Below are 12,100 nucleotides of genomic sequence, written 5' to 3'. Positions count from 1 at the left end.
TTTTTTTTCCCTACCGTACTTCTGCCTACAAATCAAGTCTTCTTTATTTCTCCTTTTCGCTCTGAGGAAAAAGGCCCCCTTTTTTAATTATTATTATTTTTTTTTTCATTCATTCTTCCGTGTTTGTTTGCTTGTTTTTTTTCTTCTTAGCACACTACATAGCAAACACTTATATATACATATACATATATACATATATATATACATATACAAAAAGTACCTTTTTTATTTTATTATCCGACCTTGTTTTTTATTTTATTTTTCTTTTTAAAATAGCAGACGTGTACTTTGAGAAACGTATTCCTTCCTTCTTTTTTTTTTTTTTTATTCCTTCTCTTTCATCATACGTTTTCAGTGGTAATAGAAGTATACTTCGTACCCGTGCAATATTATCCATGGGGCATTCGACGGACTACATGCATATATGAAGAGAGTAACAAAGAAAACAATTTAAAGGATTTTTTTTTCCAAAAAAGAAGAAAAAAAAAGGGAAAATAATTTTAAAAAAAAGAAAGAAAATAAAATAGAAAAAAAAAGAAAATAAAAATAAAAAGAATTGGAAGAACTATATACAATTTGTTTTTTTTTTTTTTCATTTTACTATGTATGGCTGCCTTAAATAAAGCAGAATAATAATAATAATAATAATAATAATAATAATAATAATAATAATAATAAAACGATGAAAAGCCTCATTTCATATGCTATCCCAAGTACATGTACGTCTGTTTTTGGCCTGCCTCTTTTTGTTGTTGTTGTTGTTGTTGTTGTTTCCACTGCCGCTGTTTTTTTTTTCTTTTCTTTTTTTCCACCTTCTTCTCCTTCTTCTTCTTTATTCATTCACTTTGTGGTTTTATCAACAACAAAAAAAAAAAGATAAAACCCCTTTTTAAGACCCATACGCACACATCAGTAGGCGTATAAACAGAGAGCACATATACGTATATCCCTCTACGTGTATATATATATATATATATGTATATATATACAGATGGGATAGTTAGATAGTTAGATACAGATAGATATAGATATATAGATACGCTTAAGAAAAAAAAAAAAAACGTGGGGTATGCCACTGAGGACCAAAAGCAAAATAATAATAAAAAAAAAGATATAAGCAAAGATAAATTTTTTTTTAAGTTGATCAAAGTAACTGCTTCTACTTCTTTTTTTCTCTTCTTCCTCTACACTTTTTTAACAGTTAAATCATCCTTTCTTATCATTCAATACATCATCAGCAATGTTCTCTTTTATTTCCTTGTTTGTTGTTATTCACATGTCTTGCTTATATATATTTTTTTTTTCGTCCTTGGATTTTTTTCAGCTGTTTACATTATTAATAGCAATTATTATTATTATTATTATTATTATTATTATCCTCCGAACTTCCTAAATATATATATATATATATATATATATATATATATAACTAATAGACAGATAAGCCAGCAATAATACTATTCATAGCAATAGGGTGTACTGTTTGACCTGTGATAAGAAAAGCTTACAGAAGATCTGTAAAATATTAAACCCAAAAATAAAATAACTTATCGGTCTCAAATACCTCTTTTCATAGACATTATTTGTCTTTTTCTTCTTTTTTTTTTTTCTTTTTTCTTTTTTCTTTAATTATCATTCGTAATTATGAGCCCCATGATGTGAATCCCGCTTCCTCCTCTGGTGTCTGCACTCTTGGCGAAGACAGCGGGTTAAATGCATAGAGATTGTAATGGAACTTATTGGTATCCGTCCAGACAAGAGATGGGTGTTCACGCATTCGCTCAACTAGATATGTGGTAGCGTAAGGATTATAATAATAGTCATACTCACACTCATAGTCATACTCACATTCATAGTCATAATCATAATCGTATTTGTTATTGTTCTTCCTGTTGTTATTATTATTATTATTATTATTATTATTATTATTATTATTATTATTATTATAGTAGTTGTAGTTGTAGTTATAGTCGTAGTTATAGTAGTTATGGCGTCTATACTTCCGACCGAAGCTTTTGGGGTGTGGTGAAAAACGGCTGTATGGTTTCGGGGTTAATTTTAACTCTTTTAACTCTTGCGCAGCCTCTTCATTCTTCTTTTTCTTTTTCTTCATAGTCTCATCATCATCATTATCATTGTTTACAACAGCGGTAGAATGTTTGGAAGGGGTTTTCTTCTCCTCCGAGTGGATTTCTGTTGCCACCAGTTTACCCTTTACACGTGGAGTACAGCACTTCTGCTCCTCCTTTATTTCCATTTTCACTTTATTCTTTTCTTCCTCTTTCTCTTCTTGTTTCTTCTCTACCTTCTTCTCATTATCATGTTCTTCTTTCTGCTGCTGCTGTTGTTGTTGTTGTTGTTGTTTCTGATTGCGTTTCTGTTGTGAAGGTTGTTGTTGTTGTGATGTTGTTGATGATGATGGTAGTTGCTGTGTTGATGGCGATGATGATTGAGCCAAGGCCTTCTTACGCTTACTGGAGGATTTATCCGGCATCTCCACAACCATCGGCTGCCGTGGAAGATTGCTAGAGCGATAGGAGGCCGTGCTGACTTCCTGTGAATACTCCTGCAGCCAATCTTTACTGCGGGGCGGGGCCAACAAGTACACTTCTTCGCCGTTTTCACGCATATCAAGAAAGAGAAGTTTGTTAAATGCCATCAGTCGAGAGGCATCCTCGCGGGAAGTCACAAACACCCACGAACAGCCTTTTCCACGTCCGCTAAGCGAATTGGTGTGTGCCTCCATGTGTGGGATTACCATATCGGGATGGAGAAAGTTGAGAAGATGTCGAAGGGATGATGGATGATTATCGCGACGCTGTTGGCCAAAAAACAAACGAATGTTTTTCGTTGGCGTTCCAGTAGACTCCGTGGAATCATCTGTACTGTTGTTTTTACCCTTATTCTTACTCTTATTATTATTGTTATTATTATTAGTGGGTGAATTGGTATTATTGGTGATGCTACTTCCCTCGTAGCGGTGTAGAGGAGATGGACGGCCGGTGTAGGCGGGAATACAGAAGACGCCATGTTCATTCACAGCGAAATACTGTTTGACCAGACGATTGAGATGTTTATTAGTTGCCAGTAACGCAATAACTTCTGGAAACGCGAGAAATCCAAACATGGCAAGAAGAACAGAATCCGGCAATCTTTCAAACGTATTCGCCCGTTTCCCATTACCGCCGCTGACAAGAGTGATGGTAGGAATTGGGAAATGTAGGCGTTGCTGCAGCGGCGGCGGCTTACACGGTGTGGAGATGCGAGAAGAAGTGAAACTGATACAACCGTAACTGCTGCTGGTGGGTGTGCTGAATGTACGCTCTGTGCACATCCCGTTTATTCGCCTCTCCTCCTCCCGCACAATCCGCCGCAAACTCCTCCGTTTTCGTTTATTCTCCTTCTCCTTTTCTTCCTCTTCTTCCTCCTCCTCCTCCTCTTCCTCCTCTTCACTCCCACTGCGTTGGTGTTTGGTGTCGGCGGCGACGGCGGCGGAGCACAACTGCTCGTAGTGAAACGCCCGGTCGCCGCGCATCTCCGCCTCCGCCTCCTCCGCCTCACTGCAGCCGCAGCAGCAGCGGTAGTCCGGCAGGTGTTGCGCCGTCAGCTCCGCCAGCGACACTTCACTGGCAGAACTGCCGGACTGCTGGAGAATCGACTCCAGCGTTGGGGCCATGGTCGGCCACACCACGGAGATCAGCAGCATTACGCCGAGGAATTGCGTATTGCGCAGCTGCTGGGATGGAAGCGGTTTGTCCAAGTGGCGGGTTTTGTTGTTAACAAGACAACTCTCACTGTTTTCACTGATATTGCTGCTGGTGATACAGAGACTGCTGCCGCTTCTCACATGTTCACATTTGACCTTTGCCACCATAGTTGCGGCCTTTATAGAGGTCATTTTCTTTTTTTTTCCTTTTTTCGTTTTTTTTTTTTTCTTTCTTTCTTTTTGGTTGTTTGATACTATTTCAAATTCTTCTCTTTCTATTTTTTTTTTCGTTGTTGTTGTATATATATATATATACTTGTAGATATTTTTGTCTGAATCCTATGCGGTTGGAAAAACCTTCACTAACTACAGGAATGAGTAAAAAAAAAAAGAAAAAAAAAAAGAAACATTATTATAAGTCAAGATCATAATAATAATATCAACAAAAAAAACACAGAGAAAAAAGGAGAACCAATACTGTGCAAAGGAGATAGAAAAGGAAAATGAAAAAAGAAGAAGAACAGGTGTTATCTAAAATAAATAAATAAATACAAAAAAATGGGCTAATTTGATAAATTAATAGAGGTGACAAAAGGAACAATAAATTAAGGAACAAATCAATCAAACACTCAAAAAATTGAATTAATTTTTCAATAAACTGAGGCATAAAAGAAAAGAAAAAAAAAATCAAGACGTTGAAATAAGGGGGTATAAACTAATAATCGCAAGGCTTTCATGATATGGAAATTTATTTTTCCTCCAGTTCCTCTTCTTTTTGTTTTTTCATATTTTTCCATCGAGTTTTACACTTCATATCATCGTTTTTTTTTTTTTTTTTTTTTTTTTTTTTGCTTGTTTTCGTTAATACTTCTACTTCTAATACTACGACCGTTGTCTTTGCGCAAATTATGGCTACTCGGGATTCATATATATATATATATATATATATATATATATTTATTTATTTATTTATTTATTTATTTAATAGAAATAAAAAGAGAGATATAAATGTGTGAATACGAAAGCTAGAGAGATCTACACATCCATAATGGGATATCACAGATAATACAGAAGTGTATATAGACACAAATAAAGAATTCGTCCCTCTCTTTTTTTTTCCTTTTCTTTTTTTTTTTGACTCCATAACAGGCATAAAATCAGATATATGCAAGGGCACAACTCTGTCAATATTACACCCTTTATTCTCTTTTCTAGATTCTCTTTTATTTGCTATTTTTGATTACCCTTTACGTTTTTTTTTTCTTTTTCTTTTTTTGGTTGTTTTTTTTTACATTATTTCTTCATACACTTCGCAAAACATCCATGCATAAGGAAGAGGTATTTTTACAACGACATCGTGGGAAGAAGAAAGAAAAAAAAAAAAAAAAGTCACTGTAAGGGAAAGTGAATGAGTAGAATGAATCTGCATAAAGAGTGTATGAGGAAGATTATCATCAAGAAAGGAAAAAAAAGAGGTAAAACACACAAAAAAAAAAAAATCAGATAAAGAAAGAAAGCATTTTGTATGCTTCTTTATTTCTTTTTTCTTTTTTTCTCTCTTTCTCACTGTGAATGTGTGTCTCTAAATATACGACCAAAAGGTGAAAGAAGGAAAAAAAGAAAAAAAAAAAAAAGAGATGAACGCTCATGTATGTGTTTGTTTGTTTAGTTGTTTGTTTGTTTTCTTCTGTATATGTTTCTTCTGTGGTTGGGAATAGAAATTTCAAATACTCACCCCAATGCTCTCATCTATACTCCCCTCTGTGGCGGAAGAGAATGGGAATAATCCCATAGAGTTTAACCCACTTGATGGGAGTTTCGTTGAGAGAAAGTTGTAATAATGATCGCAACAGTATTCCATCCAAAGGCAATTTACTTCCATTTTAGCAATCGCATTTACAACGGATCGTGAACATCCCACTACAGATTCTCTATTATCAGCAGTAAATTGCTTCTGACTGATAGCAGTAGGAGTCGTAGTAGAAGAAGTATTAATCTCACTGGTGGGACTTACAATCCCCTCCATTGGTGCATCTCCCACCACACAAGCTTTCATGAGTCCAAGCAAAACGGCATCACTACAAAATGTAGCTCCATACACGATAAGAAGACTTCGAATATTAGATAATCGTTTTCCCCATCCAATAAGTCCATTGGGTTCAAATAAACGTATCATGAGCCGCTTATTACGCAGCATCGCCTTTGCAATGGGAGCATTAAGAGTTGTGAAGTACTGCAGTATAATGAGTTGTAGGGATAGTGTGCTGCTACGATCAAGAGCAAATACGGCGGGTGCAATCATATTAATCCATCGTGTTTCTTGCGTTTTATCGAGTTGCGATACCCGCAGCAAGACCTCTGCATCTATCTCCATATCTAAATCGCTATTCATATTCATATTCTCCACTTCCGGTAATGGTACGGTATGGGTTGGGTGTCCGAGGAGTGTAAGCAGCAAAGAGGCGAGTGTACACCACGTATTACTATCCCCACGCTCAGTGAGAGACTGCATCGCAATACTCACACCAGCCGCATCCGTGTCGTTGTCAACATTGAAACCACCAGCACGAGAGGAGGTAGTGACGACACCAAGAGCCGCAAGGGCCCAGGCAACAAGTTGCTGTGCCTCATCTTGAATAAGTGGAGAACGACAAATAGCAAGTAACTGTAAAATGTGTAATACCGTTTCACGTGAAAGATTCGTCTGAGACTCAAATGATACGGCATTCTCTGTTGCCGCGAAGGAAACTGCCCCACGATGAAGAAGAGGGGCATATAAAGTGCATACAAAGTGAGAAAAGACGCTCCAACAGTGGTAATCCCGTACCATGTAAGAAACTTGCTCCAAATTATGGGTAATATATTTCCATTGGCTGGAGTTCATAAATGTAGTTTTAGATATGAAGAGAAGCCACTCTAGTAAAAGTAAACATCGATCTATATTATCACCCGTTTTCTCACTACTATTATTAATACTATTGATATCGTCGTCATTGTTGTTGTTGTTGTTGTTGTTATTGTTGCTATTTTCATCCTGTCCAATATGAATGTTTCGAAATCGAAAGAGTGTTATAGTAATAATCATACGATCTTCTGAGGAAAGGAATGGTGCTATTTCAAATATGCGGCGCCAAGTGGCAGTATCATAATCACACCGTAATACACTTGTACCACGGTAATTAAAAAAGATAAGTTGATCTGGTGTACATGTAATAGATTCTTGAGAATTTCGAATAATATACGTGTGTGCAAAAGATGTACTACCATGTTTTACTTCCATAATACTTACAGGTATAGTATAATTTGTACGTTTCAGTAAATTGTCTATATTCCATTTAAATGAACGTAACCTACGAGGAGCCATTAAATCCATAGCATCTATTTTTTCAGTTCGTTGTGGTTGTAGTTGTGCATATGTGTGAATAACACCTTCTCGTAGATCTGGTGTTTCATACTGTGTCACTCGACAAACACCATTTCTCTGTTCAATATAAAGTAAGGGATGTCCTGATCGCTCAGCGTACTGCATTACCGCCGTTGCAACCTCATCTAAATCCTGTCCTGGACTATGATGTACACTACATAAACAATTTAGAAATATCTTTTCATCAAAGATACTTCCTCCACACCTCTGTAAAAGCATCTGTATTGCCTGCTGCATATGATTCCTCCCTAGTAGACCCTCCAACATACGTATAATAGCCGCCCCTTTCCCACAGCTTATGGAATCAAAGGTATCCCTTATTCTCCGTGGGTTTGGACTAACGTAGTTGACCGGATGTGTCTTCTCTGCCTGCGTGTCGAGGGCGAGGGCGTCGTCGAGGAGCTGCGCGAGGAACTCGTCCCACGCCATCCACCCCGGGAAGAGGGCGTTCACGAAGGCGAACTCCACGTGCCGGGCGACCCCGTCCGCGAGCCACGCGGCCTCCCACCGCCCCGCCGCCGCCCAGCCGCCCAGCCACTGCAGCGACACCCCGTGCCCCACCGCCCGCGCAATCCGCTGCCGCCGCTCCACCGGCGTCGACTCCCCGACGAGAAGAAACGACTGGTGGAGCGGAATGAGGCCCCAGAGACTCGCCCCGAGCATCCCCGCAGACGGCACAGACACGAGATCCAGCTTGGAGAGCGGCAGCGGGTGGTCATAGTAATCGTCAAAGAAGTCCACCGCCTTCGTCAAGAGATCCAGCGCATACCAACCTTGACTCACGTGAACGTCAAGGGGGAAAACCACGCGGCAGAGAAGCGGCCAACGGCTCGCAGACTTCTCAAGAATGTGAAATTTGCCCGTGTGAAAGCCAATATGATACGTACTCAGACAGGGAGTCACATCAAACATCACTCGACGCAGAGAACATACGCGAGGTTCCTCATCTAAACACTCCCCACCACCACCACCACCAGCAGCAGCAGCAGCAGTAGTAGTAGCAGTAGAATATGGTTCACATGTTTGAGATCGTGGAAATAAGTAAAGAGAATGGGAACCATGTGGATAGGACATTCCATTCATTTCCGATCCCATTCGTATCGAACCCATACCACCTTCCCCTTTCAACATACGTGAATTTATGCTGGGTCCAGGAGTGGAAGAATTAAGGCTATTACTATTGCTAAACCCCCAAAAACGATCAGGAGTTGACTCTGGTGAAGCATAATCAAAGAAAGTTGCCGCATAAGCAACTTCATCAAGCTCTAAATGTTCTTCATGAACTGGGAGTGTACCTGCAATAATGGAATAACGACTATCAAACTCTACGGTCAGTTGAAATACGGCACGAAATGAAGGTTCATCAAAGCATGGATACAACCGCCGTGCATCTGTTGGTTCTAAATGCGTTGAAAGAAAATTATTATCCTGTGTATAGGAATAAAAAAGGCCTGTTGCAGTTGATGAGGGTTGAATAATACCACCAAAGTGAACAAAATGTAACGTAAATGTTGTACCCTTTACATTTGGAAGTTCTGAATCAAATTCTATTGTAATTGTTTCATTTTCCTCTGAACTCCGAATACCTACACAGTGTAAAACTCCTTCGTCGTCTTCTTCTTCTTCTTCCTCTTCCTCTTCCTCTTCTTCAACTGTTGAAGAAACACTATCTCCACTTCCCTCAATATCGCCAGAAGAATTATGAATACCTGTTTTTATCTTCACATCTTCTGAATCAATAGAGAGATTAAGTGCATGCAGTGTAATATGGCGTGTTGGTTGTGGAAGAGGTGATGCAACCTCAATCGTCACAACAGTTGAGCCAATAAAGAGACCTTGAACAGGTCTAGGCGAAAAAAATAGATCATAACGGCGTGGAAGGAAATGAGAAGGAAGATGGAAGAATTTACTTTCATTTTTCCCTTCCTCTTCTTCTCCTCCTCCTTGTTTTTCCTGTTGATATTGTTTTGAGTCTTTTTGATGTTCTAACATATCGTTTTGCGTACGGTAGGAGATTATTCTTTCCTTTTTTTTATTTCTTTTTTCTTCTTTCCCTCTGACCTGTTATTGCTATTTATATAAAAAAGCTATATAAATATATGGCTCTTCCTCTCTCCAAAAGTACGCCGGGTAATGTCCAACAGTAATGTAGCACCACAAGTAAATAATAAAGTTAGAGAGGGTCAGCAATAAAAGTTCACACACACACACACACACACACTCAGGTTCGCACACAGTTACTTTGTTAAATAAAAAAGGAGAGAGATAGATAGAGATAAATAAATAAAAAACTGATAGATACTAAAGGAACGGACAAGTTGACAAACACACTCACACCACCCAAAAAAAAGAAAGAACAAAAAGAAAAATAGGCTACCCTAGGTGTTTATATATATATATATATATATATAAACAAATACTACCTTTAAAAAGTTGTTGTGGTTATCCCCCCTTTTCGAACCCTCCAACTCTTTACTATAGCTGAGGGTTTTTTTTTTTTCTTCTTCAGCAATGTTTTTCTCTGTTCTCCGCAACCTCTTGTTTATATTGCCTCGGTTGCTGCTGCTTCTCTTATTCCTTCACGTTTTTTTTTTTTTTTTACCCCTGAAATACACCTTTTAAACCAAATTCAAACTTTCTGTGTGGTTATAAGTTTTATTTGATGCTTGCAAACAAACAAACGAAAAGACAGAAAAAAAAAAACCCTATATAGTTCGCGGTAGAAGATAGTATAGTTTACACCTGATAAAACGAAAACAAACAAAAAGAAAAGATAAAAAAAAAAAAAAACGCAAACAGCAACAGTGAACAGAAGGAGTGTACTGTGATGAGCAATTCCCGCCACGCAGCTGCTCTCTTTTAGAGGGGGAGTTTCCTACAGTATAGATAAATAAAGAACTAAACAAACAGAAGAGAAGAGAAGAGAAGAGAAAAAAGAAAGAGTCATAGAAGCAGAGGGTGAAAGAGAGAGAAATACGAAAAAAAAAACACTAATAAGATTTAAAAGATCAATATAAGAAAAGAAAACCATTAAAGCAAATGAAAACAATACAACTATAGATATACAGAAAAACAAAAAAAAAAAAGGTGCAAAATGAAAACATACGCCACATTATTACATCCGACATCATCACCATCACTATCACTATTATTATTATTATTATTATTATTATTATTATTATTATCTTTATTCTCATTCTGAGAGTTTTTCCAGTGCCCGGCGTAGTTCCTCCACCTCCTTCCGTCTGAACCCAAAGTTCCCGGAAAGGGACTCGAGTGCCCGCACCCGCAGAAGGGCATTGCACGTCGTCGCCCGACACTCCGGGCAGTAATAACTGCACACATTCGAATTCGAATTCCCAGCAGTCCGTTTTTTATTCTGCGGGTGTTGCTGCAGACAAGACTCGCAGAATGTATGGCCGCAGGGCACACACGTTACCGGCCGCCGGCACAACTGAAAGCATTGTCCACATGAAAAGGCACTTTCACTCGCCTCCTCTGCTGATATTAATCGCTTAATCGCCGCTAATGCTACTTGTTGTTGTTGTTGGCGTTCCTCCTCGCGTTGTTCACGTGCAGAGAGAGCGGCGGCAGTGGCGGTAGCTGCAGCATCTGCCGTTTCATTTAATAATTGCAGTTGTTGTGTATACTTCATACCCTCTCTTAATAGTCGCCAACTCTCTTGTAATGTCTGGCGTAAAGAAGAGGCAATACTTAATGATTCTTTACGTAATTGAACAACTTGTATTCGTAGAGCCTTCAGAGGTTCACTTTGTGCTAATTTAGCCTCTACTGTAGACATACGCCGTTCTTCTATTAGTCGTAGTGTAAAGATAGACTGTTCACATTCCACAACAGGTGTTGTTGTGAAAGCCTCTAACAGAATAAAATTCCGCTCCTTCACCTCTTCCGTCTCAAGTGTACGTAATGAAAGCGTAATGGCTGAAAGAGAAGAAGAAGTCCTCATGTTTATTTCTTTTAAAGTATACACATGTTGTAGCCCTAGTTCATCCCGTTGGGATTTTTCTAATAAACCAAGAGAGTAACGATCTTTCTTCTCCTGCTGTAAGAGAGATTCGAAATAATTATGTAAAATAGCAGCTGTACGCATTGTAAGAGTATCACATTGAGCAATACTGTTTGAACGCATTGCCGCTTCCAATTCCTTATGTTGTTCTCGCTGATTTTGTAATTCCTTCTCTAAACTTTCTATACGATTCTGCAAAAGATGTTCTTTCTCTGCATACTCCTGTGTGAGAGAGTTTCTTTGTTGCTTTAAAGCCTCATCACGTTCATTACGTGCTGCTTTTAACATTTCTGCATGTTTATTTTCCTGTTCTTTTTGATCTGCACGCCATTTTTCCATCACAGACGCTTCTCTACGCTGCATCTCTAATTTCAATTGTGTTAATTGCTGTTCAAATGATGTTTGTTGTTGTTCTTGATGTCTTTTCTGTTCTTCTTGTAATTGTTGTTGGAGTGCTGTAGACTCCTCTACGGTAGTCTGCAGTAAACGTTTTGTCTCGGCGAGTTCACGTTCAAGTGTTAACACGGTGGCCTGATATTTTTCTTGTTGTTCATTCATTTCACTATTGGCACTATTGAGTTGTGCCCGTACTTCACTCATCCTTTGACTCTCTTGTTTTTTCTTTTCACTATCCTGCAGTAAAGCATTACACTCCGCATATATCTTTTCACGATTTGATGTTTCCACAGCGTTCAGTCCATCACGCAGCATAGTTTCACTATTTATAATAAGATTAGATATCTTCGCTTCATAGGCTTCTTTTTCTCGGATTTGTGCTCTTTGTTCTTTCGCTATTTGTAATCGTTTGTAGGCTATACAAAGAGCATCTACATAGTCCCATGCATCACTTAATGTTTTCGTCAAACTAGATATATTATCACTATCAGATGAACTACTATTATTATTATTATTATTATTATTATTATTATTATTATTATTATTA

At 38.2% G+C, this 12,100-nt stretch overlaps 4 protein-coding genes across 4 annotated transcripts in view; all 4 read right to left on the bottom strand.

Annotated features, from left to right (window-relative positions):
* Positions 1 to 1,642: 1,642 nt before the first annotated feature.
* On the bottom strand, positions 1,643 to 3,898 carry TM35_000322060 (uncharacterized protein; the record flags this gene model as incomplete). The annotated part of the gene is made up of 1 exon (XM_029028833.1): positions 1,643 to 3,898. The coding sequence occupies one exon, from the start codon at positions 3,896 to 3,898 to the stop codon at positions 1,643 to 1,645; it is 2,256 nt and encodes a 751-aa protein (XP_028879957.1).
* Positions 3,899 to 5,429: 1,531 nt separating this feature from the next.
* On the bottom strand, positions 5,430 to 9,122 carry TM35_000322050 (puromycin-sensitive aminopeptidase-like protein; the record flags this gene model as incomplete). The annotated part of the gene is made up of 1 exon (XM_029028832.1): positions 5,430 to 9,122. The coding sequence occupies one exon, from the start codon at positions 9,120 to 9,122 to the stop codon at positions 5,430 to 5,432; it is 3,693 nt and encodes a 1,230-aa protein (XP_028879956.1).
* Positions 9,123 to 10,323: 1,201 nt separating this feature from the next.
* On the bottom strand, positions 10,324 to 11,868 carry TM35_000322040 (uncharacterized protein; the record flags this gene model as incomplete). Its single annotated transcript, XM_029028831.1, has 1 exon — positions 10,324 to 11,868. One exon carries the CDS (start codon positions 11,866 to 11,868, stop codon positions 10,324 to 10,326), a length of 1,545 nt encoding a protein of 514 aa, XP_028879955.1.
* Positions 11,869 to 12,097: 229 nt separating this feature from the next.
* TM35_000322030 (uncharacterized protein) overlaps positions 12,098 to 12,100 on the bottom strand; it is a gene marked incomplete at both ends in the record, with an annotated part of 765 nt that continues 762 nt past the window's right edge. The window contains one exon of the mRNA XM_029028830.1: positions 12,098 to 12,100. This exon is cut by the window's right edge and continues 762 nt beyond it. Within this exon, the coding sequence (XP_028879954.1) occupies positions 12,098 to 12,100 (3 nt within the window).

The sequence above is a fragment of the Trypanosoma theileri genome (assembly GCF_002087225.1).
Source record: "Trypanosoma theileri isolate Edinburgh chromosome Unknown TM35_Tth_32_V1, whole genome shotgun sequence".
In the NCBI taxonomy this organism is placed as follows: Eukaryota; Euglenozoa; class Kinetoplastea; order Trypanosomatida; family Trypanosomatidae; genus Trypanosoma; species Trypanosoma theileri.
The sequence above is the reverse complement of the archived record's forward strand: the minus strand, read 5'-3'. Positions and strand labels throughout refer to the sequence as shown.